This window comes from Notothenia rossii (genome assembly GCF_949606895.1).
Source record: "Notothenia rossii genome assembly, chromosome: 6".
Lineage (NCBI taxonomy): Eukaryota > Metazoa > Chordata > Actinopteri > Perciformes > Nototheniidae > Notothenia > Notothenia rossii.
Window position 1 is genome coordinate 75409287 of NC_136909.1, and position 27839 is coordinate 75437125.

General features: G+C 39.3%; 2 protein-coding genes across 2 annotated transcripts in view; one reads left to right on the top strand and one right to left on the bottom strand.

The window, feature by feature from the left end:
* The window catches only part of lrmda (leucine rich melanocyte differentiation associated), a 193394-nt gene extending 175152 nt beyond the window's left edge, over positions 1 to 18242 (bottom strand). The window contains exons 1-2 of the mRNA XM_079689021.1: positions 18010 to 18242; positions 17400 to 17500 (exon numbers count right to left, since the gene is read on the bottom strand). Of these exons, the coding sequence (XP_079545147.1) occupies positions 17400 to 17500; positions 18010 to 18051 (143 nt within the window). The 5' untranslated portion in view covers positions 18052 to 18242. The remainder of the gene's footprint in view (positions 1 to 17399; positions 17501 to 18009) is intronic.
* A 5645-nt stretch (positions 18243 to 23887) lies between these two features.
* On the top strand, positions 23888 to 26669 carry znf503 (zinc finger protein 503). Its single transcript, XM_079687928.1, has 2 exons — positions 23888 to 24427; positions 24788 to 26669. The coding sequence occupies exons 1-2, from the start codon at positions 24173 to 24175 to the stop codon at positions 26201 to 26203; spliced, it is 1671 nt and encodes a 556-aa protein (XP_079544054.1). The 5' UTR covers positions 23888 to 24172; the 3' UTR covers positions 26204 to 26669.
* Positions 26670 to 27839: the final 1170 nt, after the last annotated feature.

Here is a 27839-nt window from a genome sequence, read left to right on the forward strand (position 1 = left end):
TTGCTCTGTCACCTGGACTAACACTTTACTGAGAGCAGCCATCAATACTTTTTGTCAAAAACTGCAGGCTGCGCCAGACATGTCATCAATCACCATTTACATAAAACAAAGAGCTTTCTATGACTGCCAGTCAGAGGCAGGACTGCTCTGACATTGCTGAAGATAAAAGGAGCCGTTTCATAGGCCCATAGAGACACTGACTGCACTGCAGGCCTACATGTGTTGTCAATCTCAAACCAATTGCTATAGGTTTTCGAATAGCAAGCAATAAATCAATGAACCGGAGCTATTTGATCTCATCCAGAAGACTCAAGGTGAACCTACAGCTTTAAAGAAGCTCTAAATGAATAGACGGGTTCATGTTAAAATGGATGAAAAAAAGAAATGTAATGTAGTAATGTAAGTTATGACCGAGAGACAAAATACAACTGTAAAATGTGATTGCTTCACCAGCATCTGGGCCACGTCAATGTCCACCTGCGTTTGGACAAGTTCAAAAGTCAAGAGATATGAACGGCATAAACCTCCCATCAATCCCCTGCAGACAAAGAGAAGCCAGCACTGATATGAAACACACAGTGGGCTGGCCCATACATTCACAGCTTCTGACACTAGGAGGAAAGCAAGATTTCATATCATTTATTTAACAGAAGAAATATGGTAATCTTACTTATAATTGTTCCCAGTCCAATCCATATTCTCCAGACAAATAAAGTAAGCACACTAAAGATTTCCAGATAATCTATTCAGCCGATGTGGTTTGTTATTTTGGAAATAATGTATTGCATAAACACTAAGACGAGATTCACTAGAAACTAACAAGATTTCTTCTGTTTTCTTCTCACCTAAGGTTTAGCAAAGACGCACACATGCGAGCCATGTGAGTGTGCATGCATAAATACACGTGCACGTACACAAAGAATTCAATTTGGAAACCATCATTGGAGCGCAGAGGAGAACTGGAAAGTCATATTGCTATAATGCACAGATTATCAATCATTCTGACATTTTATTGGCTTTATCACTGTACATACCATTAAAATGATGTCTGGCCCAGATTGTCAGGGGGCAAACATTAAACAGGCCAGGATTAAAATGCAGATCCAAAACACCTTCCCCTCTGCCGCTGAAATTGCACAGGACTAGGCGGCTGACTTTGGATGTGCTGTCAGCGGAGACATCGCATCAACACGGAGCTCGGCTGACGAGTAGATAGATAGTGTCACACTCAGGAAATGCAGAGGCTTTCCTTCTATTTATCACATGCTGTAGTCAGTCAATGCACTAAAAGAGTGATAACAAATGAGGGGAAGAAACATCTATTAATCTCCCCTTGCACTCCTAATCAGACATCATTGGCAAACTCCTTTGCACTAGAATGACATTCGGCTAGCCTACTGCTCATGAAGGAACATATTAATAACAACACTTGTGCTATTAAAAGTAATTTTGGTGGCTCTGAGAAAGTGGGAACAGCAAATATCCATATTTCAAAAGGTCTTGACAGTTAAAAGGTTGTTAATGGGCATTTAAATCCTAGTGCTGCTGCCAAGCTGGCAAAGACAGTCATAAAGCAAAAGAACGTCTCCTCTCTTTTAAAAGCTTTATTTAAAGCCATGTAAAGCAAGCACATATACCACTGTATCGCCTGTGTGCAACAAAGGCAACGTTTTCCATATATTCTTCATATACCTTGACTTGAAGTTGTATAGCCATAAACATCTCTGTTTTCTGTTTTTCATTAAAAATGTAAGTTTCCTTTTTGGGAGAATGTTGATAATTGTGAAGATTACACCAACGGACAAATACAACGGCATTTCTTTTGAGTAATTTATTGGAATTGTGGTGGCTTGGGAACCTTTAGTTTTATTTTATCCGGGTCGATTGTACCATTGAGAAGAATTTGGGATAGTGAGAATGTCCCGCCTTAACAGATACATTCTGAAAATGAATGGTAATATAATTAGCAGCAAGCCTAGTGCGCAGTGACACTTTGAGGATTAATAACACGCACTTAAGATACCAGTTTACTGTCTCATTTCTACTGTAACATTATTAAATAGTAATGCACTCAAATGTTCCTATTGCGATACATATGTCTTCATCCAAGTCCAACAATTTTGGAGCAATTCATCTTAGGCTAAAAATAGGAAACCATGGCTAGAATATTTAGCCAGAACAGGGCGACCTTCCAGTAAAAAAAAAATGTCAGGGAACAATCTGTGACAGATATGATGATTGTTTGACTTTGTTAGCTGTTAAAGTCATATGATAAGAAGAAATTGGCAGAGTTGTTACACAAGAGAGTTTTTACTGTAGTTTGCTGCAGGACTCAGAATTCAGTGCAATTTCAGGATTTTATTTGCAGGTAAATGTATAGTCACGGGGCTTCAGGATACATACTGTATATAGAGGTCCTGCTGAGGTTGCATAATTCAGCTCCATTCCCATTTTTTATATATATATTTTTCCCCGAAAACATAGTCTCTTTGCTCCTATGTTATGTTAATGCAGGAAATTTGAATCTGACTAATAAACTATTGAATCAATATAATATTAAACCAATGTGTTTGACAAGTTTGATTGCACTGCTACTTATTTATGTGAAAATATTTCCGGTCTTTGTGGTAGGATTCGCTGTCGACATGTGAAATGAAAACAAAATATCTGAAGTGATAAGTGATTGGTGTGGGGATCAGGGGGTCACAGGTTCAAACCCCACTTCAGTCAGCATGTCGTTGTGTCCCTGGGCAAGACACTTCATCCCAAATTGCTCCTGCGGGGATTGCCCACAGTATTGAGTATGTAAGTTGATTTGGATGAAAGCGTCCAACAAGTGACATGTAATGTAATAAGCACTGTTAAAACGTTTTGAATAGATTGACAATATATCCAATGTTTGGTGGACAAACAGAAGTCAGAATATTAAATTCTCCTAACTATGAATGCCTCCTTGTGCTCCAGATTAAAAGGGAATATACTGTAACGGTCTAAACCACAGGTCTCATGACTCAACACAAGATTTTTGTATCTACGTCATTTCCTTATTAGTGCCAGCCCCAAGAGAACACTCAGTCCAGAAAAGGTTTTACTTTATGAGGTCAAATTCATATCAAAGATTTCCCTTTATGAAGTCAAACTCATTTCAAACAATTTTTGGTGTTATGCATGGGATTTGACTCAATGTAAGGGATTTATGTCTTTACAACATCCTGAATGAACTCTTATCACTTCATCAGCGTTATACAATATAGGAAATAAATGTTGAGATCATTGTAGGATATAGTAATGATCATGCTAGCATCCCTAATGAACTTTCACAGCGTAAAAGCAAAAGACGGCCTCTCTCTGAGAACTGTATCGAGGAACAGACATGAGTACTCCTGTACAGGGACTTTGACGCCTGTCACAAAAGGCTTGAGAAAGCACTGTTCCTCTCATTAATCTCCCAACAGAGGAAATGACTAGACTGACTGGGCTCGACATTTTTTTTGTTCCCCCATAAAGAGAAACACAGAAGAGCTTGGAATGAGACTCCACACATTATGAAAGCTATTATCTTCAGCTGCCAGTCTGGGCGAGAGAGAGAGAAAGCTGGTAATCCAAAACTAATAGGCAGAATGAGAGGTGCAAAAAAGTAGGGGACTGGGTCAGATCATCTTCCTCTCTCTCTTTCTTTCTTTCCAATTACTGACAGACAGTTGAGAATATGAAATGAGACTGTGGAATGAGGAAATATTCATATTTTCTCTGCATGGTATTAAACCCTGACAAAGTAAAAGAAAATTGATGGTGGTTTCAATTTTGACAATTTATCAAATCTGACAAGATATTAAACTGATTTCAAAACACAGACTGTCTGTATCATTGCCAGGACAAATAGGATGTTCTCATCTTGGGTCATAAAAAAAGATTTATTACTAAAAAGAGACAAATTGACATTTTCAAAATGACTGTTCCAATCCCTTCCTTTCATCTAATTATCAGGCTAACAGCAGAGCCCGATGTTTACAACAAGACTCAACTGGCACCAATCCTCAGACACCGAAGCAGTGAAAATAGCAGGCATGACATAACTCAAAGAACTTCATCTGCAGTCAATCACTGCATTCAAAATCCTTTCAAATCCTCGATGACTGCAGGACACTCATCTACTGCACACATCCATCATCAGAGAGTTTGCCAGAAGGTCATTGATGGTTCCAATAAAAGACTATCCAACATACAGAAGAAGAATATCAATAGATATGACCACAGCACAATATAGAGGCTGTATGTTGCATTGTTAACATGCTTTGAAAAATACACTTAGCTATAGGATCTTCTAATTAGGGCATATTACTATGATGATATGAATGATAAATTGTATAGGTTTATTTATGCAGTCGTTTAATAGAAATGTATACACATGTCTACTCACATTTGTGACGCTCTCTGAATATATTTTTGAACAATTCTGCACACGTCAGCAAAGCCCTCTCTTTAACATATAATACACAGTAGTTTGTCATATATTATCATATATTCATTGTCCTCAGTTTTTAATCTAAATGTGGTGTAAATACTTAATACTTATTATTTTTTAATGCTAAATAGTTTCTTTAAAATAGGTTTTTTAATCATTATCGTGATTTTTTTTGACCTACTCTTACAACTCTTTTTCTTAGATTGTTTATGTTTGCACCACCATACACCAAAGCAAATTCCTTGTTTGGTTAAATGTACCTGTCAATAAACTTGAATCTGATTCTATGTATGAATTCTTAGACTGTATGGTTCTTTCCAAGATCTCATCTATTTTCAGCTCAAATAATGGACAAAAACCACACACTTGGTCACACAAACCTTTCTTTTTTTTGCTTCTGGATATTCTTTTAAATTCTGGTTACCTCGAGCATCCTCCACTGGCTCCACAACTTCAAAAACACACCTCATGAAAAAATCAGGAGGCCTGTCTGACATGTGTCCCCATGCCCTGATGGCATGCCAACACCAAAGACCAGCATTGATTTTCTGTAACGCGGGGTCGGATTAGCCCTCTACAGGGATTAGCTGCCTGTGCAAGGCCTCGGGGTTCGCTATAAAACTAATAATTAATTTAAACAGCCGGGCCCATGGAAGGATACACTCACTACACGTTCGCAGCATGAGGCGGTGAGTATGACTGACGGACTGTCTGGCACTCAGTGAAAAGAACAGCTGAGCGTATTTATAGGACTACTGTATAATCACCTTGCTTCTGATGATTACCTTCTTAGTTGCAATGTCACGGATTAATATGTTATTAGAAGTATTTAACCATTAGGCTTAGTTTAATAACTATAGCTGCATGGTCTCATTAGCAGCCGACTAAAACTGGTAGGGAGGTGTTCGGCTGATAAGATCAAGCTGTCATCAACACGCTCACACAGTTATGAAATCATAACACAAGGTCATAAAGATACAGTATGTACTCAAGTATAGCCATAAATGTCTGAAATAGACAGCAGCCAAGGTGTTATTTGCAGGTTGTGTGGTGACAACAGGCTGGATAATCTAATTGCAAACAAAGGCAGAAAGTGTCTCTATGCTAATAAAAGTCTAAGTGACTCTAAGATGATTGTGTATCAACACTGTCACCTACTAATTAATTGATTATTTCATACAATATACTATCATTTTAAGTCACAATATGAAGAGAAACAAAGTGGGGTTTACATTGGGACTATGATATAAGAGGGGCTATAAGAAATTGTCCAAATTAAAAAGGATTTATGTAACAAAATGGTTCATATGAAAACAATTGAAGCAGTTTCCCTTTGGGCAAATAACATAAAATACTAAATAAAGAAATAAAAACAGTTGCATTTCCTCCACGACAGGTGGACAGCTATTGGCCTTCGACTTCATAATGAAAACATTGCTACTAAATAAGGGGTTTTATTTATTCAAAATACAAAGAAAATCTACATTATTTTATTGAGTTTCTACTCACACCTACATATTTTGAGCTGATCTCAGTTTATTGTGAATGGAGGAAAAACTATAATATTTTATATATGTTTATCAGGGTAAAACATGACTGACATTATTTTAAGAACTGACATACAGTATCCTCAGATAAACTGTTGTGGCACCTTTTAACCTATATTTATTCAAACAAAAAAGAAAAATACTCCTTTGATTGAAGCACATGCTCCTTTGCAATGGTGTTGTTTGTTTACAGTTATTTATACAAATGCATTCAATAGTTGTGTAATAAGAATGGACATGTAAACGCCTCTATACAGCAGGTGTATACTGTATGTTTACATTTAAAACTCCCTCAAAAAACAAGCCTAAAGCTGTATGAATAAACTATCCGAGGACAGATGGGTATTTAACTTGAAGTGAAACCCAAACAATGAAATCCATGGTGAAGCATCTCATTGTAACCCCTGTTATCATTCCCCTTCTTTTTACCTAGCTGGCAATAAGGGTTTCTATAGTAAGAGAAGGTAAAGGGATTTCTCCTTCTCTTCTAAAGACTTTGATCTGACTGACACACAAACGGCCCTCAGATCACAAGTCTGCAGACCCTGTTGGGCTTCTCTGGCTGGTCGGCTTGTCCATACACTTCGTCCCTATGAGGATTCCTCACCCTCCTCCCATTTCCCTTCGTCTTTCCCTTTATCCCTTCTTCTTCCACCTCCTCTGCCTCCTCCTCCTCCTCTTCCTCTTCTGTTTGGTGTTTTTGAAACATCTGAGTACAGACATGTTCTGAGCTTTGGAGGACCCAGGGGCCCGAGATCCAGACAGAGGGAGAAAATAAAGAAACTCTACAGTGCCCAAGGTGCAAAAGCTATCTCACCATTATCACTGGGGAGAAACTCTTAAGCATCACCAAATGTCTGGACAGACAGAGGAGATCAGAAGGCTGTTTGGTCGGTTGTTCACATAATCAAACTGTCAGCTAATGGTGCATTCGGCAGCTCACAGTGGAATCACTATGATTTGAGTCGATGCATTTACCCTAATGGAGAGACAGTGTTTTATGATGAAAAACAGAATAATAAGAATATTGTTCTACACAGACTGCAGGCTCAAAAATGGAAGGGTTGTTCCTTGTAGTTTTCCAGCACAGACGTGTCAGCAGCATGGACATGAAACATGCTGTCACTGTTTCTTATCTCAATATGTCCCTGGGTGGAAAAGTGAGGCAACAGCTTACTGATGTCTTGCAGCCTGCCTGACCATTAAAACATATTTCCATGCTGATGGATGTCAGATGTAGCCTAAAAAATAATTCATAGCTCGCCCTTGATTTCTGAGACCATTCCCAACTACAGTTTTCCAAACTTATTTTTCATTCTTCACAAATGGAAAAAGCAAATGTAGACTATAAACAAGTGAACAATGATTGAGCAAGGGGAGAAGAAGAGGGCAACGGGGTAAGAGCACAGGGGCTGTTATCTCCCAGAAATGATCCTGTCTGACCAATATCAAGTTCTTGGGTTGGTGGTTTGGAAGGACAGTCGGCGTTTATAAGTGAAAGCTGTGAAAGACGTGAGTAGGTTTATCTGAAATGGAAACAGGAAATGAGTTACAGCTGTGCTGAGAATGTGGCACAGCTGTCCAGGGCCAGAGATGGTTTAAGCATTCTACAGGAGCGCAGAAAAAAAATCATGGACTGATCCACGAAGGCCGTTAGGGGGCTGAAATTGAAGGGCAAGCCAATAGAATGGCCCACATGTACTTTACTTTCAAAAATGGCAAACGATGATTAAACCTGGATCAAATCATAGAGGTTAGGAAAAAAAACCTATTATTCCCTCGTCTTCACCAAGATGTAACGGCAAATTCTTTTAATAATCACGAAGCCTTCAAAAACTGTTATCTCTAATAACAGCTTCCAACTGCATTTTATGGTCATAGGATTTATTCATCAACTGACAACATTAATCATGAAGCCCTCTTAAAGAAATCATCCCCTAAAATTCAAAACATGGCAAGAACTGCAATCATCCTCTAAAATCTTGGCATGAGTACACCCGTGTATCTGTCTTCACATTTCACCCCTGGGCTTTCTAGAAAAGGCTGTGAGAGATTGAAAGCCATGAAGCGACCAAAACTGCCTGGACCATACTAAGGAAGCTCCTTTGTTCCTCTTCCAAAACGGGCTCCAAACCTTTTTTTTTCAAATTGGGTCCCAGCCAAGGGAAGTAGAAGTATGGCTGCCCCTCTCCATGCTCTGTTATAATATGTTCCATGCCTTCCAGTTGCTTACATCATCAATCTGGGAGATGGCTAAGTGTGATGGGGTGAACATAAACAGAGCTTGAGCTATGGGCTAAAATAGACACAGGTTTTGTCTCAAAGAAAGGTTGGCGCCCCTTTTCCTTTTATTTATTTGGGGAAATGCTCATACGGAGAGGTCCTAATCGCTGGCTGGCATCCTGAATGACTTTGCCTGTATTACCTACTTAAGAACCAGTGCCGCAAAGAGAGAATTGAAGGAAATGCAACAGTCTACAATATCCAAATCCACCCACCTAATCAACTTCAAGCATCAAGTTTGTTATTGACATCCGAGTGCCAGTCCTAATCATCTCCCTTTTAATGCTTGCTTTAAAATGCACACCCTCATGTCAAAACCTGAGTACACATTAACTCTCCCCAAATCGTCTACTTACTAAACATGTCACTGATGAATTATACATCTGACATGTTCCCCCCTCTCATATGTACATGTTGCCTCTGCAAAATGTGTGTAACAGTTGCAACGTATTTAATAAGCGCATGTTTAAATATGTACGAGAGTCAAGATCTTAGCCAGTTCACGCAGTGTACAGTAGATGTTTACGCAATATCAAAAGACTCTGCTGTGCTTATCAAAATGAGTAAGACATATGGATGGTTTGTTTTTCACTTGCCAAAATAGTAAAGGGAGTTTGTCCACTTGGGTCCCATCAGGTCAAATCATAAAGATCTATCACTGGCTTTGCACTCTGCTAAAACGCTAAGGAAACATATTGTAGATTTTAAGACCCTTTTTATTCAGCCAGACTGTGTACTAAAACTAATTGGATTTCTGTCAATGGAAAAAATATATCCCTGGGACAGCTTTGAACTCAATAGCTCTGCCTATCCAACTGCACATGAGGGAGTGAGACCTTGCCACATGCCAAGCACCAGGGAGGAAAATGAAATTGGTGGTCAACATAAAATATTAAAATAGCATGGTATCGAATTTTTGAAAAATGATGTCAGGGCGGCTCATTATGGCCAGCAAGGCAGTGAATTAAGCTATATTTAGTGGGTGATAATTGAAATCATAGCTGTAGTCATTACCACTGACAAGTTTCTAAATAATACCCAATAAATCCCTTCTTTTTAGCAAAGTCCCTGTGACAGCTGGCAGTGCTGAAACATATAAAGTAGAGAAACAGAATCTCTTTCCCTTACTTTCCTCTCTCCCTTCCTCCCTGCCTCTCCCCCCCCCCCAAACTCTTCTTTCTTTCTCTCTTAGAGCCAATAAAATGTCAGCTTTTATTCTCCTCCTCCAATGTGTTGGCTAGATGTCAGCAGACCCTTCTAAAGCTCTGCCACTGCAAGCTGAAGGCCTGTAAATCTCTGTGTCAGTGGCACGCCATCCGTCTTGGGATATACAATAAAAAATGTGACGCAGTCATAAAAGGAATGGCATCGCTGCCCAGTATATATAATGTGAACAAAAGGAACATAAAGATGTTCCATTCCATTCAGAATCCGAAACCACAAGATGGCCTTATATTGAAGGAGAGAGGAGGAAGTGGCTTGCCCTGGAAGGCTGATAGCAGCTCCTGACAGTGATTAACAGATGGTTCCCCTGCCATCAGTGGACTTTTGTTGTACTTTAACAGAGAGACAAAGATTTATACTATATATGTTATACCAAGAGTAATGGAAATGTGGAGTTGATAGACTAGCTGTGCGACTGTTCAGTCAAAGCATGATATAGCTTATTCCTCTGTGCCATCGACCTCCTGTGTGGTCCAAAAAATATTAAAAATACATCTGTGAACCACACTGTTGCTGTGGGTGACATGTTCCTCCATTATGATTAACATGGACACTGTAGTTTATACTGATTTAAACCACTGTCCTCCTTCTAAAGATACTCACTACAATGTGTGTGGCAATGTGTAATCATCTCCCTAACAAATGCATTGTTGACTTTAGTTTTGGTACCATGTGCTTAAAACTACAGTGCCCAGCTGTTTTTGGAATCGACAGAAAGTTTTTATAAGACGATGCTATATATTTATATTCACAGCAGACAGGGTAGGGACGTTGTTGAGTAGAAACAGATTACCAGATTGTTTGTTGGTTTTGCCTTTTCACTGAATTTGTTGACAAGACTAAAAATATTATTGCAAACACAGACAAGAGTCTTCGTTTATCTTTATTCCTGTTTGCTTGGCACGCATCATGTTCTTTTACAGAATTGAAGCAACTCCCTATTGCAAAAATCTTTACTTCTTCAATGTTTTGGGAAACTTTAAGGATGTTGCAATGTGTCAACTGGATAGTTTGTTGCCATGGTAATACTTACCACTTCCTCAAATGAACATGGCACAAGTAGTAAGTAAATGAAAAGGGAATAATGCTGGAAATGAGAGTGGAGCTTTCATTTTAAAACCAACATAAATACCTTAATATCTATGGAGAAGAAAGCTTTACTGACAATCTAATACAGACTCTGTAGTTTAGTATACAGTATGCGTTTTTCATTAATAGTCCCAATGCAGCAAGAGTCAAACACAAGGCCAGATGTACTTGGATGAATCAAACAGTATATCTTAATAAATGGTAGGCCTCAGAGCATATACCACATTAAATGAGAACCATTAGGGAGGATAAAATATGCAGTTCTTCTGCAAACATCTTCTGCCCTTCAGGCACATTTTATCACGGCAAATCTAGAGTAAAAATACATTGCTGGACACAGAAACACAAAAACAAAACAATGGACGTAATGAAGGCCACTTTACTGCGGTATTGTTGCAATTTGGAAAGGGCTTTCAATCATTTACAAGTTGTCCATTTCGCCAAAGAAGGAAGAAAAATGATGGCTTTTAGTTACATTTGAAGATTGTTGTCTTGATTGACTTAATGCAGTGAGAGGATTTGTGTCAGATGTGTATAATGTAACCTTTAACAGATCTATCCAAAGACATTAAAAGTGAGACTGTCCAAACCATCAGAAATATAATCTCATTTCAAAGTCTTAAGTCATCACATGTGATTTTGATTAATACAAAAATATATATTCTTTACTTCTTCAGTAAAGGAATCCATGGCTTTCTGTCCTCAACAGGGAGAAAAGTATTTCCAGCAATCACAAAATATCTGATAAGCTTAAATTGGAAAGATGGAGGAACAAGACAAGCTATCCATTAAGCATAACCTCTTTAGCTCCATCCCATCACTTTCCCAGGAGTAGTAGTACGTCGTTTAAAAAAAGCACTCCCAGTGAATATTAAAACGTTTTATTTTTTCCACCAATACATAATGATAACAAAATATAAACGTCCTTGATATGAATAACTTATTTCCTGCCCGACCATATCCGTCCCATCACTTTGGTTTAAATCTCTTATGGCTGGCAGAGCTCGGCATTCTCCTTAATTGATGAGACGCAGATCAGGTTATCCTAGAATATCGGCCTAAACAGGCCTGATAGATCGGATATGGAATATATTTGCTGAGCAGAACAGAGTACGCACCACTATTACCAGACACACACACTCTACGCTCCCAGTTAAGTGATTTGAGGACTTCATACTGCCAATGTTTCATCTCCTCTCCTCCTAACTGACACTTTATCTGCATACCGGCATCTCTGAAGATTGAACACTTAGGCAAGACAATGACAGGCTCTCTTGCCGTTGTCACTTCTCATTCTAGGACTGGTCTAATGCCTCTTACTGGGCTTCTGCCAATAACAGACCCCCCGGCCCCTCCCCTCACCATCAAACAACCAGAGTCTACCTAGCCTGGATTAGAAAAAGGAGCACTTGATGTCTGTGACACTCATTTGTCAATTAACAGGCCCCTTCCCGTGTTGACATACAGCGACTTGAAAGACAGAGCGGTGCCTGGGACGAATTAAGAGAGACAGATGAGCGAGGCATGAGCTGCGGAGTAATACTATAATGTTCTTTAGATATGAATATAAAACGACACAGCTGACAGGCCATACAAGGTTTTATTTCATTTCTCAGTGTACCGGGCCTCCCTACTTTGTCTTCTTTGTTCTCTTTTCATCAGACTACTTACATCTCATTTTGACAGCCAGGCGACATTTGGAGCACTTTCGTTTTAAAGCGCGAGTTAGCATACTTGATTTGTCATTAAAATGCAAAACGCCTGCCATCACCAACATAGCCCGGGTGAACACATACCCCCTCAGATACTCACAGACACACACATACTGTACACACACATACACAGGTAGCTGAGGTTAATCTGCAATGCAAAAGTACAATATGGACCCCTCTTTGTTAATGGCAGGCTGAATTTCGACTTAAAAGTCTAGAGTCAGGAGTTCATCTGCTACACATTATTCTGGGCATAAATAAATTAAGGTTACTTGTGGTCGGAAAATTAAAGACAGCTGCTTTGCTTCAATTGTATGTCTACTTGGCAAACAGATAAAAAGACAACATAGCAAGATCAGGATGGGATGCATGCTAATTGAGGCTTGGCATTAAACGCATTATTTATGTTGCTAACCGGGTGTGTTAAATGTCCTTGTCTAACTGTAGACAGTATACAGATCAACCTCTTCAATTGATGAAGGAGAGAGTCAAGTGCCAGTGCCACAGGTTAACTGGATTCCCTGTAAACAAATGGTAAATTTCCTCAGAATGCATCCGTGGTTGCTTTAAGTGTGTGCATTAAGATTTCAGAGCATATTCATCTACACTTTTATTGGAGTCTTAACCTATGGTGAAACTGCAATGCCACTAATAATTACTCAATCGCATGCAGCCATTGACAAGACAATAATATTGTTGAATAAAACCTCTCTGAAAGGGTCGCAACAAAGTGAATAATGCTAAAAGTGGTCATTATTTTAAGGCTTTTGTTGTAATAGTTTGTACAGATGTTCCTATGTTGGTGTAATTTCTAAGCACTTGAATGTAATCAAGTCCTGCTGTAGATAGCAATTGTTTGACAGATTAGATCAACTGGAATGATCAACATTATGATCAACTAAAGCAAATATTTGACAGTTGCGAGCAACATTTTACATTCAATTTACAGTAATAGCCATCACATGTGGTGAGAGGACAAGTGACGGGCAGATATAAAACTGGCGAAAACAAATCTAAGATCACTTTCAGGTTAGGTCTAAGGTTGTGCAAGAGCTGCCATTGCATAAATGTGATTTGTTTATTAGATGCCATGTCAGAACAGTGACGACCTTTATCCTCAGGTCTAATAACATTAGGTTTCATCCTGTGACTCACCGACATGTGTCCTCCTCAAACCTCATGTGTCCAGGGCAGCAGCACTGCAAGTAACAGATGCAGGCACCCAAAGTGCACCCGAGTCACAGCGAGGGATCATGTCAAGACAGCACATGCCCACTCTGCATTGTGTACACACCTGACCTGGAACAAAGTGGACGACACAATACTATCCAAGCCCGTCCCGAGACAGAAATCTCACCGTGAGCCACACTTCTCAACACATTGATGAGATAGGCTGACAGTGCAGCACACAGAGCGAGAGGTGTGGGTGTGACAGCCTGCTACCATAATTCCATCCTGCCATTACCTGCCCAGCCACTCACAGTTATGCTCACAGAGACAGATGCACAAACACTGCATGCAAGCAAACATGGGCAAGCATACACACAAACATAAACATATGTGCAACACGCACACAAACACACAGCAAAGGTGCCAGTACATTTCTTCTCATTGTGGCTCATTGTCAGGTGGCTGGATGAGTGTTGTCAATTGAGCTGACAGAAATAAGCACATTAGCTACAACAAACTCTGGCAATGCCTCGCTCTCAATTTGAGTTGAGCAGCATGAAGAAGTACATGATGCTGAAGGCAGACCACAGAGTCTCAACAACATGTGCATCTGTTTGCACCTGGTTGCTAGGGCTGACACTGAAACAAGGTCATAGTGTCAATACAAAGATTTCTCAACTATCTGACATGCATGTCATAGATTCCTGAAAGTTGAAGCTAGGGAGAAAATGGTTACATAATATTGTGTTACAAAGTAAAATACAATCTGTAATTATGGACAATGTCATATGGCGATGAGGCTTAGCTTGAATGAATGTTGTCCTTTTTTAAAGGAAGCATGATCAGTATGTAGCTATAATGGCTTAAAGATATGTGAGAATCTAATTTACTATACACAAAAACAAAAAAAGAATTACACTTCCTAATATGTGGAAGGTTCATTTCTATTCTACAAGGGGGAAGTGTGCCTTTACATGTAATTAAGCCATAAGAAGCTGTGTGTGCTGACATTTATAGTTTAACTATTTATATCAATATAGTGTGCCAAGTAATAGTGTAGTATTTGATTTTGTCCTCACCACAAACTGAAAAGGTTTGCAGGGTGCAGAAATGCGTAACATTTTGTGGAACGTTTTTCACCAATAAGCTGTGAGTCTGGGGCCCCTGTCTATGAGATGCATTCTTATGGGGATCAAACTACTGAGTGGGTGGCTATGCCTTAGTTAGCATAACCCTTTATCACATGTTGAGCTGCTTAATGAATTTCACAACTCAACCCACTCGTGACCTCCCAATGTTGTCATGTGATCACCCACAGACACCAATAGTGACAGAACAAATGTAAGAAACAATAGTGGATATATACATACATTTGTAATGGGAGTGTGTGTTTGGTGCTAAGGTTTTCATAGCAGGTTAGACATTTATATTTTATAGCTATGGATACTGATAGAGATAAAGAGATCATGCTGTGCTTATGATGAGCTATTTAAACCTACTGTATATAGGAGAATAATATGAAGCCCTATGTAAGAAATCATTTTGCTCACAAGCAGCCATCAATCAATATTCCACTGAATGAGCCCCAAAAGGTTTGAGCACCACTTCATTGCTCAGCCCATACCACCGTTTGAAGTTTAGTAATGATATCTGACATCTGAGATTAGGCAAACTGAAATTATGAATGAATTAATAATATCTGAGTCATAAATATTTGATTCTGAACATCACGTCCTTAATGTGACGGGTTCAAAGGCGAGAAACATAATGCCAGCCTTGATCTCACTGAAAGCTACACACTAAAGGGTTGTTTCAGTCGGATTTCATAAAGACAGAAGATCGTTTCTTCTGAGGTAACGCCAAGACATCTACTGTTTGTCACAAGGAAGTCACAATATGATGGCTATTATAATCTTTTAAAGGAAAGGTTATTCAAAGTCCAGTCACTACAAGTTGACAATGACATAAACAACAAGTGTGTCGGAGGGCAGCATGACTAATCAAATATAAAACTCATGAACATCATCTCTCTTACTGATGGTAGTTTGATTATAACACTGTCACTCTACCCAACTTTCATCAGGTACTGTATTTGAACAAGCATTAAAACAGTTCCCTAGACTGTAAATAAATGCAGGGTAACATTTGCTAATATTTTTGTGGTGCCATACAAATGACAAAGTTCATTTGGACCACAATATTGGTCAATGTTGTAAATATACCTGCAAGAATCTGGACGTATAACAAGTTTAAGAACAAAAATACTGTATTATACCAACTGTTATCGGTTCAAGCTATTCCCATCTGTTAGTTATGATGGCATTTAACTTAATAGCCTCATAGCAGATTGTAAAAAAGGTAACACTGCTAGAAAGTACAGAAACAAACCCTAACCCAATTTGTGTAGTACACTAAAGAGACAGGGGAAGTCAAATATCAAACAATGTTATTCATCAATCCTGTTGAATTCTTCTATCACCTTTTCAACACATTTCTTACCATATTTAAAACAACACATGCAATTAGATTTTTCTGTATATTGAGGATCCTTTTAACAAGGGCAGCCGCCATACTTAACTATCCTTATAGTAGTCTTCATAGACACTACCTTCTGTAAAGGTGAACCGCATACATGCTAAACTGTGTGAACTCATAAATACAGTCCATTTTAGGTCAGTAGGCCTCAGGTTGTATGTGTCAAAATCAAAAGAATGTGTTTCAAAGGCTGTCTCTATGTCACACAGCTATACACATTCAAAGGATCTTGCTCAAAGGTACTTAAAGAGCTGACCCAAATTATGTCCAAAAATGTCCAATTTAGCAAAAAAACACTGTATTTTTATGATCAAATAGTTTACACAAGAGACGAGCATGACCATAAGACTAGACAAGCTACATCAGGTCATCTACTGGCACCTAAACCCAGGACAAATCTTCTGAAATCTTCAGTGTCTTATAGAGCTATAAAGGAATGGAACTCATTGCCAAACTACCTTGCTGAAATAGAGTCCAGAGCCTCTTTCAAGAAGAGGTTGAAGGGCCATCTACTAATGACCCTTGTGAGCTGTGAACCCAGATTGAATTTGATCGCATGTTGCTGATGATATTGGTGATGTTGTTAATGTTGTTAATGATGTCAGGACTTATGTCCTAAATGTTGCTGTATTATTGTTGTATTATGGTTGTATTGCTTTAAGTTTCTGACCTTTTGTCGAGAGCAAAAGCTAATGGGGATCCTTAATAAACATAAACATAAACCCATACAGCAGATTTTTGCAGCCTGACAGAACACTGTGTGTAGTGCATCAGTACTGCAATGATTATGCAGTATGATGCAATTTGAATCAGTTCTATTGAGGACTACACACATCAAGCACTGCCTCAAGACAAAAGACTTCAACAAAAAAGTGCCTCTTTTGAGACGGCTTCATGTGCCTGACAGTCATGAAAAGGGTTCAGAGACAAGAGCACCTTATAACCATCATCTCCTTTCTTTTACTTGCCAGATCAACTGTGCTAGTCCTGCTGTTGAAATGGCAGCCCCCTCTGAAGCAGCTGCCATGAGGTGTTCCTTCATGTCCTGACAGAGGAATCTTTTCTTCTATTTGCCCCCGAATTAGCATGTCACATTAATCGATCAAGCCTTTTATCCTGCCCCAGCGTGGCACCAGCCCAGCAATAACACTCATTCAGCTCTTTGATGTCACGATGACACTCTGACCACCTATATACCCACAGCACACATTCAATTCCTCCTGATGTAGAGATGTAGAGATGCATGTCTACCAGCTACAAACTGAGACAGACAGACAGACAGACAGACAGACAGACAGACAGACAGACAGACAGACAGACAGACAGACAGACAGCATGTGCATCCAAGACTACACCTTAGTATCTGTCATCTACCTGAGCTGGTTGAAGCTTAGATCCAATCTTCTTGCAAACAGGCCATATGTGTCCCCAAGAAAGTCTGGGATGTCCTTGCAGTCATGTCCGATGTAGGAAATCTTTAAAAGTAAAAAAAAAGAGAGACAAGTAGCAATAATACAAACACACCCCTGACATGCTAAATGATACTGTTCATACATAATGTATAACAATATGAACGATATAGAATGATAAAGAATCATCAGTGAACCACACAGTGAGGATGAAGGCTAGGTGCAGAAGTGTGCAGCCATGCTATTCATGTTGCAAAATAATACTTTTCCAAAACCTTTCAAATGATCATTGTACAGTCTGCAACACTTCAATATTTGTATTAAGTTGCATGTTATTGATGCATATTGGAGGCATTATGCTCTCCAGATAAATTGTAGGAGGATCCGTTAAACTGAAAGTCACTGTAACGTTGGCTACAGTGTGTCACATGACACCGGTCATATAGGAAATAAACAAATCCCCGTATACATTCAGCACTGGTAATCTCCACTTTTTAAACGATCACTGATAGCGTAAGCCTGAGTAAAGCAATAGGGGCGAAGTCAGACAGAAACATTTCCCAAAACAAACTTACTTGAGTCCCATTCAAAGCGACCAACGACTCGTTATGTGCCATCACTTTCTCCTGAGGATGACAGATCGGTTTCTGTATTTTCAGGATACGCTATCTGAGTTGATATCCAAAGTTCTGCTCAGAAACCCGCTGCTGTCAACATAAAATAATGCCTATTTGTGGTTTTAGCCCGGCTACTTTGGAGAGCTACTGGTGCTTTCAAAATTGACTTTACAGTTTCCGCGTGCCGTTTGAATCAGCTGACCCACTGTTTTGCGGAAGCACCAGAAAGCACGCGGACACAGTGTTTTTTAGGGGTAGAATTTGAGTGCTGCTGACTGCCTCTGGATGAATAGACAGTAGCCTTCAAGCATTTGAGAAACACGTATGGTTTAAATTAAAACACCTTCACATTTTAAAGAAGACAAATGTGTTTTTTTATAACAAACTCTTAACAGCCAGGTTGACTATAGCACCTGATAAACTGCAGGAATAGCCTGCATGTTTTCAAGTGACTATACAAAGTAGCCTACCAAGAGAAGTTGTAAATATCTTCTATGTCATGGTTCAAGAATCCATTTAACTGAATGTAATGCCTTAATTTGTGGTCTTTTTTTCCAGCCCACTATCACAATTTTGCTGAATTTGCCAGGGACTTTACAATCTGTATACAGCAACAACACCCTCATTGAGTGTCGCCAAACAGCTAAAGCAGAGGTGTGTTAGCTAGACTAGTACTACTTTCGCACTGTTAGGAGTGGGCTTTACAGTAGCCTACCTGAGATGCAATAACAAATAGTTATTGATGAAGATATTTGTGTGGCAAACCTAAAACAATATGGTTTTCAAAAAGCTACTAATGATAAAGCATGCGTTCCCCCTGTTGTATGAATTAATCCATGTAGCCCTGCATAATTTATATTTTTTAGAACCCTATAATGCTAAGCCCCATGTTAATCAGCTGTCCGTCTGCTTTGTCTGTTCAAAGGGTTGGTAGAGTTTTCTATCATAAAAAGTTCCAATAAAAACAGTTCAGATGTTGCCTTGATGTGTGCGTGTGACAAACACAATTCTTCTAAATGTCATTTTATTGCCAGATTAAGGCAAAGCTCTCACTGCCATATATCTCAGAATCTGAGGAAATCATATAAAAGTTATATTATCACTCACCACCAGGGGTAAATAGGAAAACAGGTTTGTTTTTGTTAGTTATAGTGCAAAGGTCAAAGACAAAACAATATGTCTGTTTCAGTGAAGACAGATGTGGAAGCAGGAGTAAAACCCATATTGTATTTGGTGACTGATTCAAAACCTATGCTCCTGTTCACCCATCCATAGTTTTGGAGTATAATATTTGAGTTTTAATTTTCCCCAAAAGGGCCGTTTAAAATGGAACATAAAATGAAATGGCAGCATGGACAGAAGAACAATAGGGACAAAAACTCCTTCTTTGCTTGGTAGAATAAATCTGAAGGAATGATATGGGCTTCGCGCTTGGCATGGCAAAAATAATGATACATTTAACAATATGGGCAACAAGTTTTACTTATGGTTATAGTCAATAGGCCATGGTTACTACAGCAGTTAAGCTTTGAATGGTAGGCTACTAACCTCTTGATTGTATCGATATTGTATAATTGTAAACTCATGTTAGACAGACCAACCTTGATCCTAATAACATTTTTGTTTTTGGCTTTGCTGGTTTGCAAAGTAGTGCAACAATGTGTATTAACAAAGACTAATTTTTAAATATTGCAAATATCTTGTGTATGTGTCTTGGTCTAGTCTAAGATTAGATTTAAAGTCACTCTGTATACATATCCTTAACTTTTTGCATATGTGGACTGAATATAAACACCGTATCGGAATCTGATAGGTTAAACATATTAATTTTTGACACACTGATTCACCAAAATATTCGTTATTCATACACTCTCACACATTATATTGTTATTTTATGATCCACTGTGCTCTGAGAACATGTCAACATTCAAGCAGAATTTGCAACCTAAAGCAGCTAACTCACTGCTATGTTTACTTCTTGAAGCTAATAAGTAAATACTTGCTGTAGTGCTCTGATGAAGTATGGGGGCATACCTGCATAATCTGAGGTACATAGTGGCACTCTGGAGAGAATCATGAAGTTTGAGAACACCATGTTGTTCCTGAGCTTCACTGCATGTTGTGTGACGTCACGTGGGACCTCCCACACGCGGAAAAGCTCGCTTTCCCTCTGCAGCCTGCCGGAGAGAGAGCGCAAGCCGCGAGGGTCTGCATGGCTCCGGTCTCACTGTGCCTTGCGCCTGCAGTGCTTCACATTTTACACCCTGTGAAAGCTGATGTGTTTGTGTAATGCCAAATTGTTTCGTTTAAAAAGAAGGACTGCGTCTTAAGTCGTTACAGTGTTATTTGTTATCCTCTTGCCTGTCTACGTTTTACATCGGAGCTTAGTAGGAAATGATTCCAGGTAATGTCGTCACGGACTTTCCTGTAAACCTGTTCTTCATCCTCCTCGGAGTTTTACTAAAATATGTAATACTTTATGCATGCATGTGTTTTAAAATGTTTGTATGTCTCCTATTTATTCAATTTCTGTTATCTGATATTTTAACATGTTGTGCGTCTATTAAAAAAAGTTGTTCGGTTATTGCTAGTATTTCGCCACACAGTATTTAATCGAGTGAAAACGGACTGAAACCAAACTGATAAAAATAACTTCCTTTAATTTAGAGCTTCAAAATACCATGAGCCTGTTAAATAAAAGTGCTTTGGTAAAAGTATAAATATACTTTGAAGGTGCACTTAGGAAAGTTGTTAAATTGTGTAATTTATATTTTAAATAGCTACACAAACACTTTTCAATGTTGATTTATATAAATAAATCATGGAAATTTGCTTTTTTTGCTCCATAGCAAGAAGACGGCACAGCATAATATAGTTAACAGTTAAACTGCAAGTCCAACCTATTTCCCCACAAGATGTACATAGTTGTATTTGCATGCAGAGAGTGATTCATAAACATGTCCGTGTTATGAAATATATAGGGATATTAAAACTTTCTATTTAAATATCATGAATTATGGTCGCAAAAACGTGTTCCCATTTAAGGGGAATGCCGAGTATTTTGGTGTCTGGTGCAGAAGCCCATTCGTCATACGGACAATAAAGAGGGTTTTCGCCTGACAGTGAAAATTTATGGTTGCCCTTCTTTGCCCTAATAACTCACATATTGTGTCACGGACTGACAGCCCTTGCAGAAAACAGCAAGCCTGTTATCAATCACACATCTTTGCATATTGTGAAACGTCCTTTTTTTTGTCAGACAACATTGAAAACATTTAAAGAAATAGAGATGAGCTCATTTAGACTTTTGCCCCATCTTACAAACTCTCACATTAAAATAAATTTGCTTTTGAGCTACTGTTTATTTATAACACAAAATGATGACCTATTCATCATAGAACATATAATTAGGACTTGTTTTTTAAATTCATAGTTTGCAAAACTGTAGTCAGCCATGCAGACCAGTGTAGGCCTATAAGTAAAAGTCAATGTTTTTGAACTGTTAACTAAAAACATTTGTCTTATTGTTGTTTAAAAGTCCTTTTTATTTCTTTTTTTTGTAGTGTATTCTACTTTTTACAATGTTTGGGAATATTTGTTTAATATTATTTAACTCAGTTGCCTATAAATGTAATCCTAAATTGCGTTTGCGGCATATTATGAACTCCAATACATTGTGTGTTTTATTTATAGGATGTCGTTTTTGTTTTGTTTTCCACCAACATCATATATTTGGCCCCTTGACTGTCCACTCCAGGTTTTCTTGCTCTCCAAGTTGACCTGTCAAGCAGATTAACACAGAAAGAGATTAATGGCAGAGGCGGGTTGCAATAATAATCGTTTTGTTTGATGTGACAACTTTGATAGGCGTTGATTTACTTACAAACTGATAGGCTTTTAATTGAGCGCCTCCATCCCGATTGAGATGAAAGGAAAACCGCATTGAAAAGCTGCCCGATTGCCCTGGAGCCTCAATACTGATTAGCCATCTCAGCGGTGAATAGTTCAAGGCATTTTAAACTTCTTTTCTCAACGGCCTGACAGACCATTCCTCTTCTTTTCTTTCTCCCTGTCCGCTTCTCCACCTCTTAAAGAAAATAAATCATTTTCATTGTATGTAAATAAAATCGAGCTGACATCAATATAAAATGTCTGGATTTCTTTTTGTCCCCTGTCTTTGTTATTCTTGTTGCAGATGACAGTGTGCCCGAGGCAGATGACAGGTTTTAACAACACAATAGCAGATGCGTTTAGCCGAAATGGACAGGGTTCTGTTTTGAGAGACCGTGATGTTTCACCGGGTTGTTGCACATTATCATTTCTGAATGAGAGTTTACCCTTCAGGTTGTTTAAACTAACGCATCTCGGAAGGATACGAAACATTAAATAAAGTTGAAAATGTTCATACTAATATTTTTGTATTGTTAACTTTCTATTTTATTAATTATAGATTATTGTTTACATTTTTTATTCAGATTTATTTTGTTAAGGAAACAGTTTTTTCAGGGGGTTTTTCTTCCCAAGGCTTCTTGTTGACACCATAATCGGCCGATTACAGGAAAAGCACTTTAGCACCGTAAAGCCCTAACAGCTACTTCATAGAACATGTGAGGACTGTCTGCAAGTTATTATAGTTTCATCATGTGTGTCTCTTCCGAAGGGTTTAATGACTAACTCGGAAAGTTACATACTTTTTTGAACAGCATAGCCTACAGAACAAAAAAAGTAGTTTAATAAGATTTTTGCTTTTTTCTCTATCAAGGCTGGTGAGGTCGTTTGGCTGAATAATCTAACATTTAAATGGAGAATGGATTTATTTCCTCCTAAAACTTTGTGTCTCCTGCAGAACGTCTATCTCCCCATTTGTTCTTCTCCTGCAGTCACACTGGCATGTAATCAGCCACAATAGCTGACATAAATCAAGCGCCGGATTGACAGCGTCTGACAAATAACTGATTGATTGCGGTGGAGCAGAATTGACACTTGACGGAGGGGTGGAGATAGAAATAGAAGGGCGGTGTATATTATACTGAAAACATGTGACATTCACATCCCTCCATCACTACATTGGTCTATTCCTGTCAACGCTTGTCTGTTTAGGGAATTCAAGCTGAAATGGTTGGTTTTATGTTTGCCAGTGCGAGAATAAGTCCCAGTGTTGGCCGTGCAAAAAACACAGTGTGCGTGTCTCGTGCTGGAAACCGTTTGAGAATAACAAATCAAATACTTATTGAGATAAAGATAGACTTCCAAATAATAAATCTCACCTATAAACTCCGTTAAGTATTATTGTTAGTATTATGTTTGCCATTAATGGAAATAAAGAATGAAAATGCTTGATAACACAGTTTCCACGAGTCGATAGCTTCGATACCGATCAATCACAAATTACTTCATTTAATATTAGAATAGGATAAAACAAAATGTATTTTTTTTGTTATAAATGAATGTTTTGTTACTCTCTACCCAGAAAATTAGAGGAAGAAACAAAGCCGTTTGATTTAGTTTATGTTAAAACTCAATGACGACTTCCATATGGCGAATTTATATTTTAAAAAGTGATTGAATGAGCCTGATTTATAAGTTTAATAGCACATGGATTGTTCATCTATATTATTCACTCTGAAACCTGGTGTAAATTAATCCCGTAGCCCCACATCCAAAAACGTGCAAGCGTTCCCACTAACCAACATATTTAAGCCTATCTCCTCCCCCGAGCTGTCGAAATAGAGGCGCTTACAAAGAGGAGAACGTCACATCCCCTTGACCCTCCAATCACCTCAGGGTCCCATTTGATTGGAAGGCGGCAAAGGCTTTAATCTCGGACTAATTCAGCTGCTTTTGAAGTGAACATTTCTACCAGTTCGTACTTCGGGAGTACAGAGCGAGGACCTGCTACAGACGCACTCAAGGCTCTCATGGTGCAAGACACAGCTTCGGATCTGCGATAACCTCGCACGGTTTCCTTCCAGCTGCCTCACCTCGCTCCTTTACTACCAGGATTACTTATTATTGAACCGTTTTACAATTATTTTTCCCCCAGAGAGAGGCTCGCTGCTTTTTAGATTTTCTTAATGAATCTGACGAAAGCATCGCCGTTTCATTTCCTGACAATTGGGACATGATCACGTCGCCCTCGGCGTCTGTCCTGAAAAATAGTGGTATTTGTGTAGTCTGGGAAAGCAGCAGTTCTCGGAATAGCAGCTCATCGAGCATCAACAAGCCTTTTCTCCACTCCGCACCCCCGTCTCATCCACTACGGCAAGCAAACCGACTTCCCATCAAGGTTTTGAAAATGCTTAGCGCAAGATCGGGACACATTTTGCACCCGGAGTATCTGCAGCCTTTGCCTTCTACCCCGATCAGTCCTATAGAGGTAAGAGTCGATTGTTATTACTTATTTTACACATACAATGTAAGATAGCCCATTTCAAATTGGCTACTGCTTTGAGAAACAACGTTTGGGAGCCTATTGTTTTATCCTTTACTCTATCATGTCCAATTGTGATCCCGGTGTTTCACACAGTTATGTAGCCTACTATGTGTAGTATAAAGCCTAGCAGTTTGTTTTGTTTTTGTTCACGGAAGAGCCGTGCGTAATTACCCAATATATATTTCCGTTTGTGAGTGCAAATAAACGGCTTGCTTTCAGACTGTACATTTTGTTATCATTACATTAAGTAATCGTTCTTAGTTTAAGTTGCATTTATAAACATATATGTTATCTTGTTTGCAGCTTGATGCCAAGAAAAGTCCCTTGGCTCTGCTGGCGCAGACCTGCTCTCAGATCGGCAAACCGGACCCACCCGCCTCCTCCAAATTATCATCCGTAACAAATGGATCTAGTGAGAAGGAATCTAAATCCGGTCCTTTGAAAATGAGTGACATCGGTGTGGATGACAAATCTAGCTTCAAACCTTATTCTAAGCCTTCAGATAAGAAGGACTCGTCTTCAGGCGTCTCAAGCGGAGAGAAGTCTGGTTTCCGAGTGCCGAGCGCCACCTGTCAGCCGTTCACTCCGCGGACAGGCAGCCCCAACTCCAGCACTTCTGCCTCTCCCATGCCATCGGATGGGAAATGTGGTGACAGGGATGACAAGAAAGAGTCTGATTGTAATAAAAATGGCTCTACGGACGGGTCTGGCACCACTAGCCACAGCAGGATAAGCGTGAGTTGTGGTGGAATTAACGTGGAGGTCAACCAACACCAGGAGACGACGCCTAAAAGCTCCTCCTCGGACTCCTCATCTGTAACTTCTGTATCCTCCGCCTCAGTTCTCGGGTCAGGGCTTGTGGCGCCGGTTTCTCCTTACAAACACGGGCAGACAGTTTTCCCTTTGCCTCCTGCTGGTATGGGCTATCCTGGTAGTTTGGCTGGGGCCTACGCTGGTTACCCTCAACATTTCCTGTCCCACGGAGGGAGCTTGGTAAATGCACAGCTGGCCAGTTCACTGGGCTGCAGTAAGGCTGGATCCAGCCCTCACGCTGGGGCTTCTCCCCCGTCCATCATGTCAGCCAGTCTTTGCAGAGACCCTTACTGCCTCAGTTACCATTGTGCCAGTCACTTAGCGGGCGCAGCCAGTGCTTCCTGCACGCACGAGTCTGCAGCAGCAGCTGCGGCTAACGCCATGAAAAACAGCTACCAACTAATGTACCCGACGCACCCCATGCATGGCGTTCACACCTCTGCGCCACAATTTAGCGGACACCCTCTGTACCCATATGGGTTCATGCTCCCCAATGACCCTCTCCCCCATATTTGTAACTGGGTGTCGGCAAATGGACCGTGCGACAAGCGTTTCTCCTCCTCTGAAGAGCTCCTGAATCATCTGAGGACTCACACTGCTTTTACTGGAGCAGAGAAGTTGATATCTGGTTATCCCGGTTCTTCTTCACTGGCCAGCGCTGCAGCAGCGGCCATGGCCTGCCATATGCACATGCCACAGTCAGGTCCCCCCGGGAGCCCCGGAACTTTGGCTCTAAGGAGCCCGCATCACGCGCTAGGACTCAGCAGCCGCTACCATCCGTACTCCAAAAGCCCCTTGCCCCACGGTGGCCCTGTTCCCGTCCCTGCTGCCACTGGCCCTTACTACTCCCCTTATGCACTGTACGGCCAGAGACTCACCACAGCATCAGCGCTTGGATACCAGTGAGAGGGGAAAAAGGACTTAAAAAGTTTATAGAACTAAGAATGCAAATATAAAGACTTTTATATTAACAGTGCTAAACTTATGGGCGGGATCCGTGGACTTCCCCTGTATTTATTTATATGTCGGCTTGAAAGCAGGCGATAATAGCTGCAAATTTAAAAATATTTGAGCAACTCAAAAAGTGCATTATGTTGAAACTGAACTCTATAGGTCAAATGAAAACACACACGTTAAGAGTACTAATTAAAGTAGGGGTCTTCATTTCGATGTTAATTTGAAATTGCTATGATTGTATTTGTTCTTATTTAATGTCTCATTGAGAAGAAAATAATTTACATGCATGTTTGTTTCTTAAATTTCAGAAATTGTCCACATTTTAAATTGCCGTTATTTTTCAGGTGTACACCTCGGAAAGAGAATTGGTATTTTTTGTATGTATTCTGGAAAAATAAGAAACAATTCTGTTCCATATCTTCGTGTGCCTCATTTTCTGAAGTATTAACATCATATTGTGTACATTTATAGTTGGATTTATATTCCACTGACAATTGTGAAAATTGGTCTGGCTACTTAATGGGGTTCAGAAAACCTTATTGATCATATCCGCAACATGGCCGATTTTCCTGGTTGTCATACTTTCAAAAACAAATGAATGTTTATCCTAATTTTGGACAATTTGCTGATATAGCCTAATGTGCATCTTTATTCTTTCCATGATATCAGTTTATATGCCAAATAACTACGAAGCTTTAAACAGTTACTTTTACCAGAGCACGTGTTTTAAAGTTTAAATGAAACTTAAAAGAGAGTGTGTGTATATGTGCGCGTGTGTGCGTGTGCGTGTGTGTGTGTGTGTGTACACAGTTAAACGTGCTTCATAAAGTTAATTTATAAGATAATTTAGTTTTCTGGTGGGTAAATCTCCTTAATTAGTTGTTAAATATTTTTATTTGACAGGTGTCGTAGGTTTATTTGCTAAGTAAAACTTGTGAAGTACGCCAGGAAAAAGACAGCAGTTTTTTCTGTGGTCTAAAAATACGAAGCACAGCTAGTCTATTTGTAAGAAAAAGAAAAATAAATTAAAAAGAAAAGAAGGACGAGGACTTGAGTAATTTGCTGGCTCTCAGGTTTAGTGAACTAGAATTTTAACAAGCGTCTTCAACCAATCTGTCTTTATTTAGGATACAACTGTGGGCTGAGAACAAGCCTCTGGTAATCTATCAGGGTGACATTTAACGTGGAGGCCATTCACTGGTTTATATATAATTTGTATTGGATGTTTTTTTTTTCATTACCAGGAACAGGATGATATTTTTTAATTTGCATTTGATAATCTCACCCACCTGTAAATCTAATGTACACAGCACTACATTTGCTATTAAAAAAGGATCTTGTGGAAAGCAATGGGATTTTCATGAAGGTACAAACACCAACAAATCGTGATTCGATTTTGCAAAGACCATGCACATATTAAAGTTATAAATATATGAACAATTTAAATTAAATATACTATAGCCTATTTTATTTTGAAATTGCTCATATAACGTCAATTGCACACAGCTCGTTCCGTTTGTGCAGTTTTTTTGTGAAGAAAAACCAGCTACATAGATGAGCTTGTTGAATATATACAGTGATTATA

Coding starts and splice junctions, on each gene's coding strand:
- znf503 (XM_079687928.1), top strand. CDS start 24,173: ATGATCACGTCGCCCTCGGCGTCTGTCCTGAAAAATAGTGGTATTTGT. Junction 24,428..24,787: donor CCCCGATCAGTCCTATAGAG/GTAAGAGTCGAT, acceptor TCTTGTTTGCAG/CTTGATGCCAAGAAAAGTCC.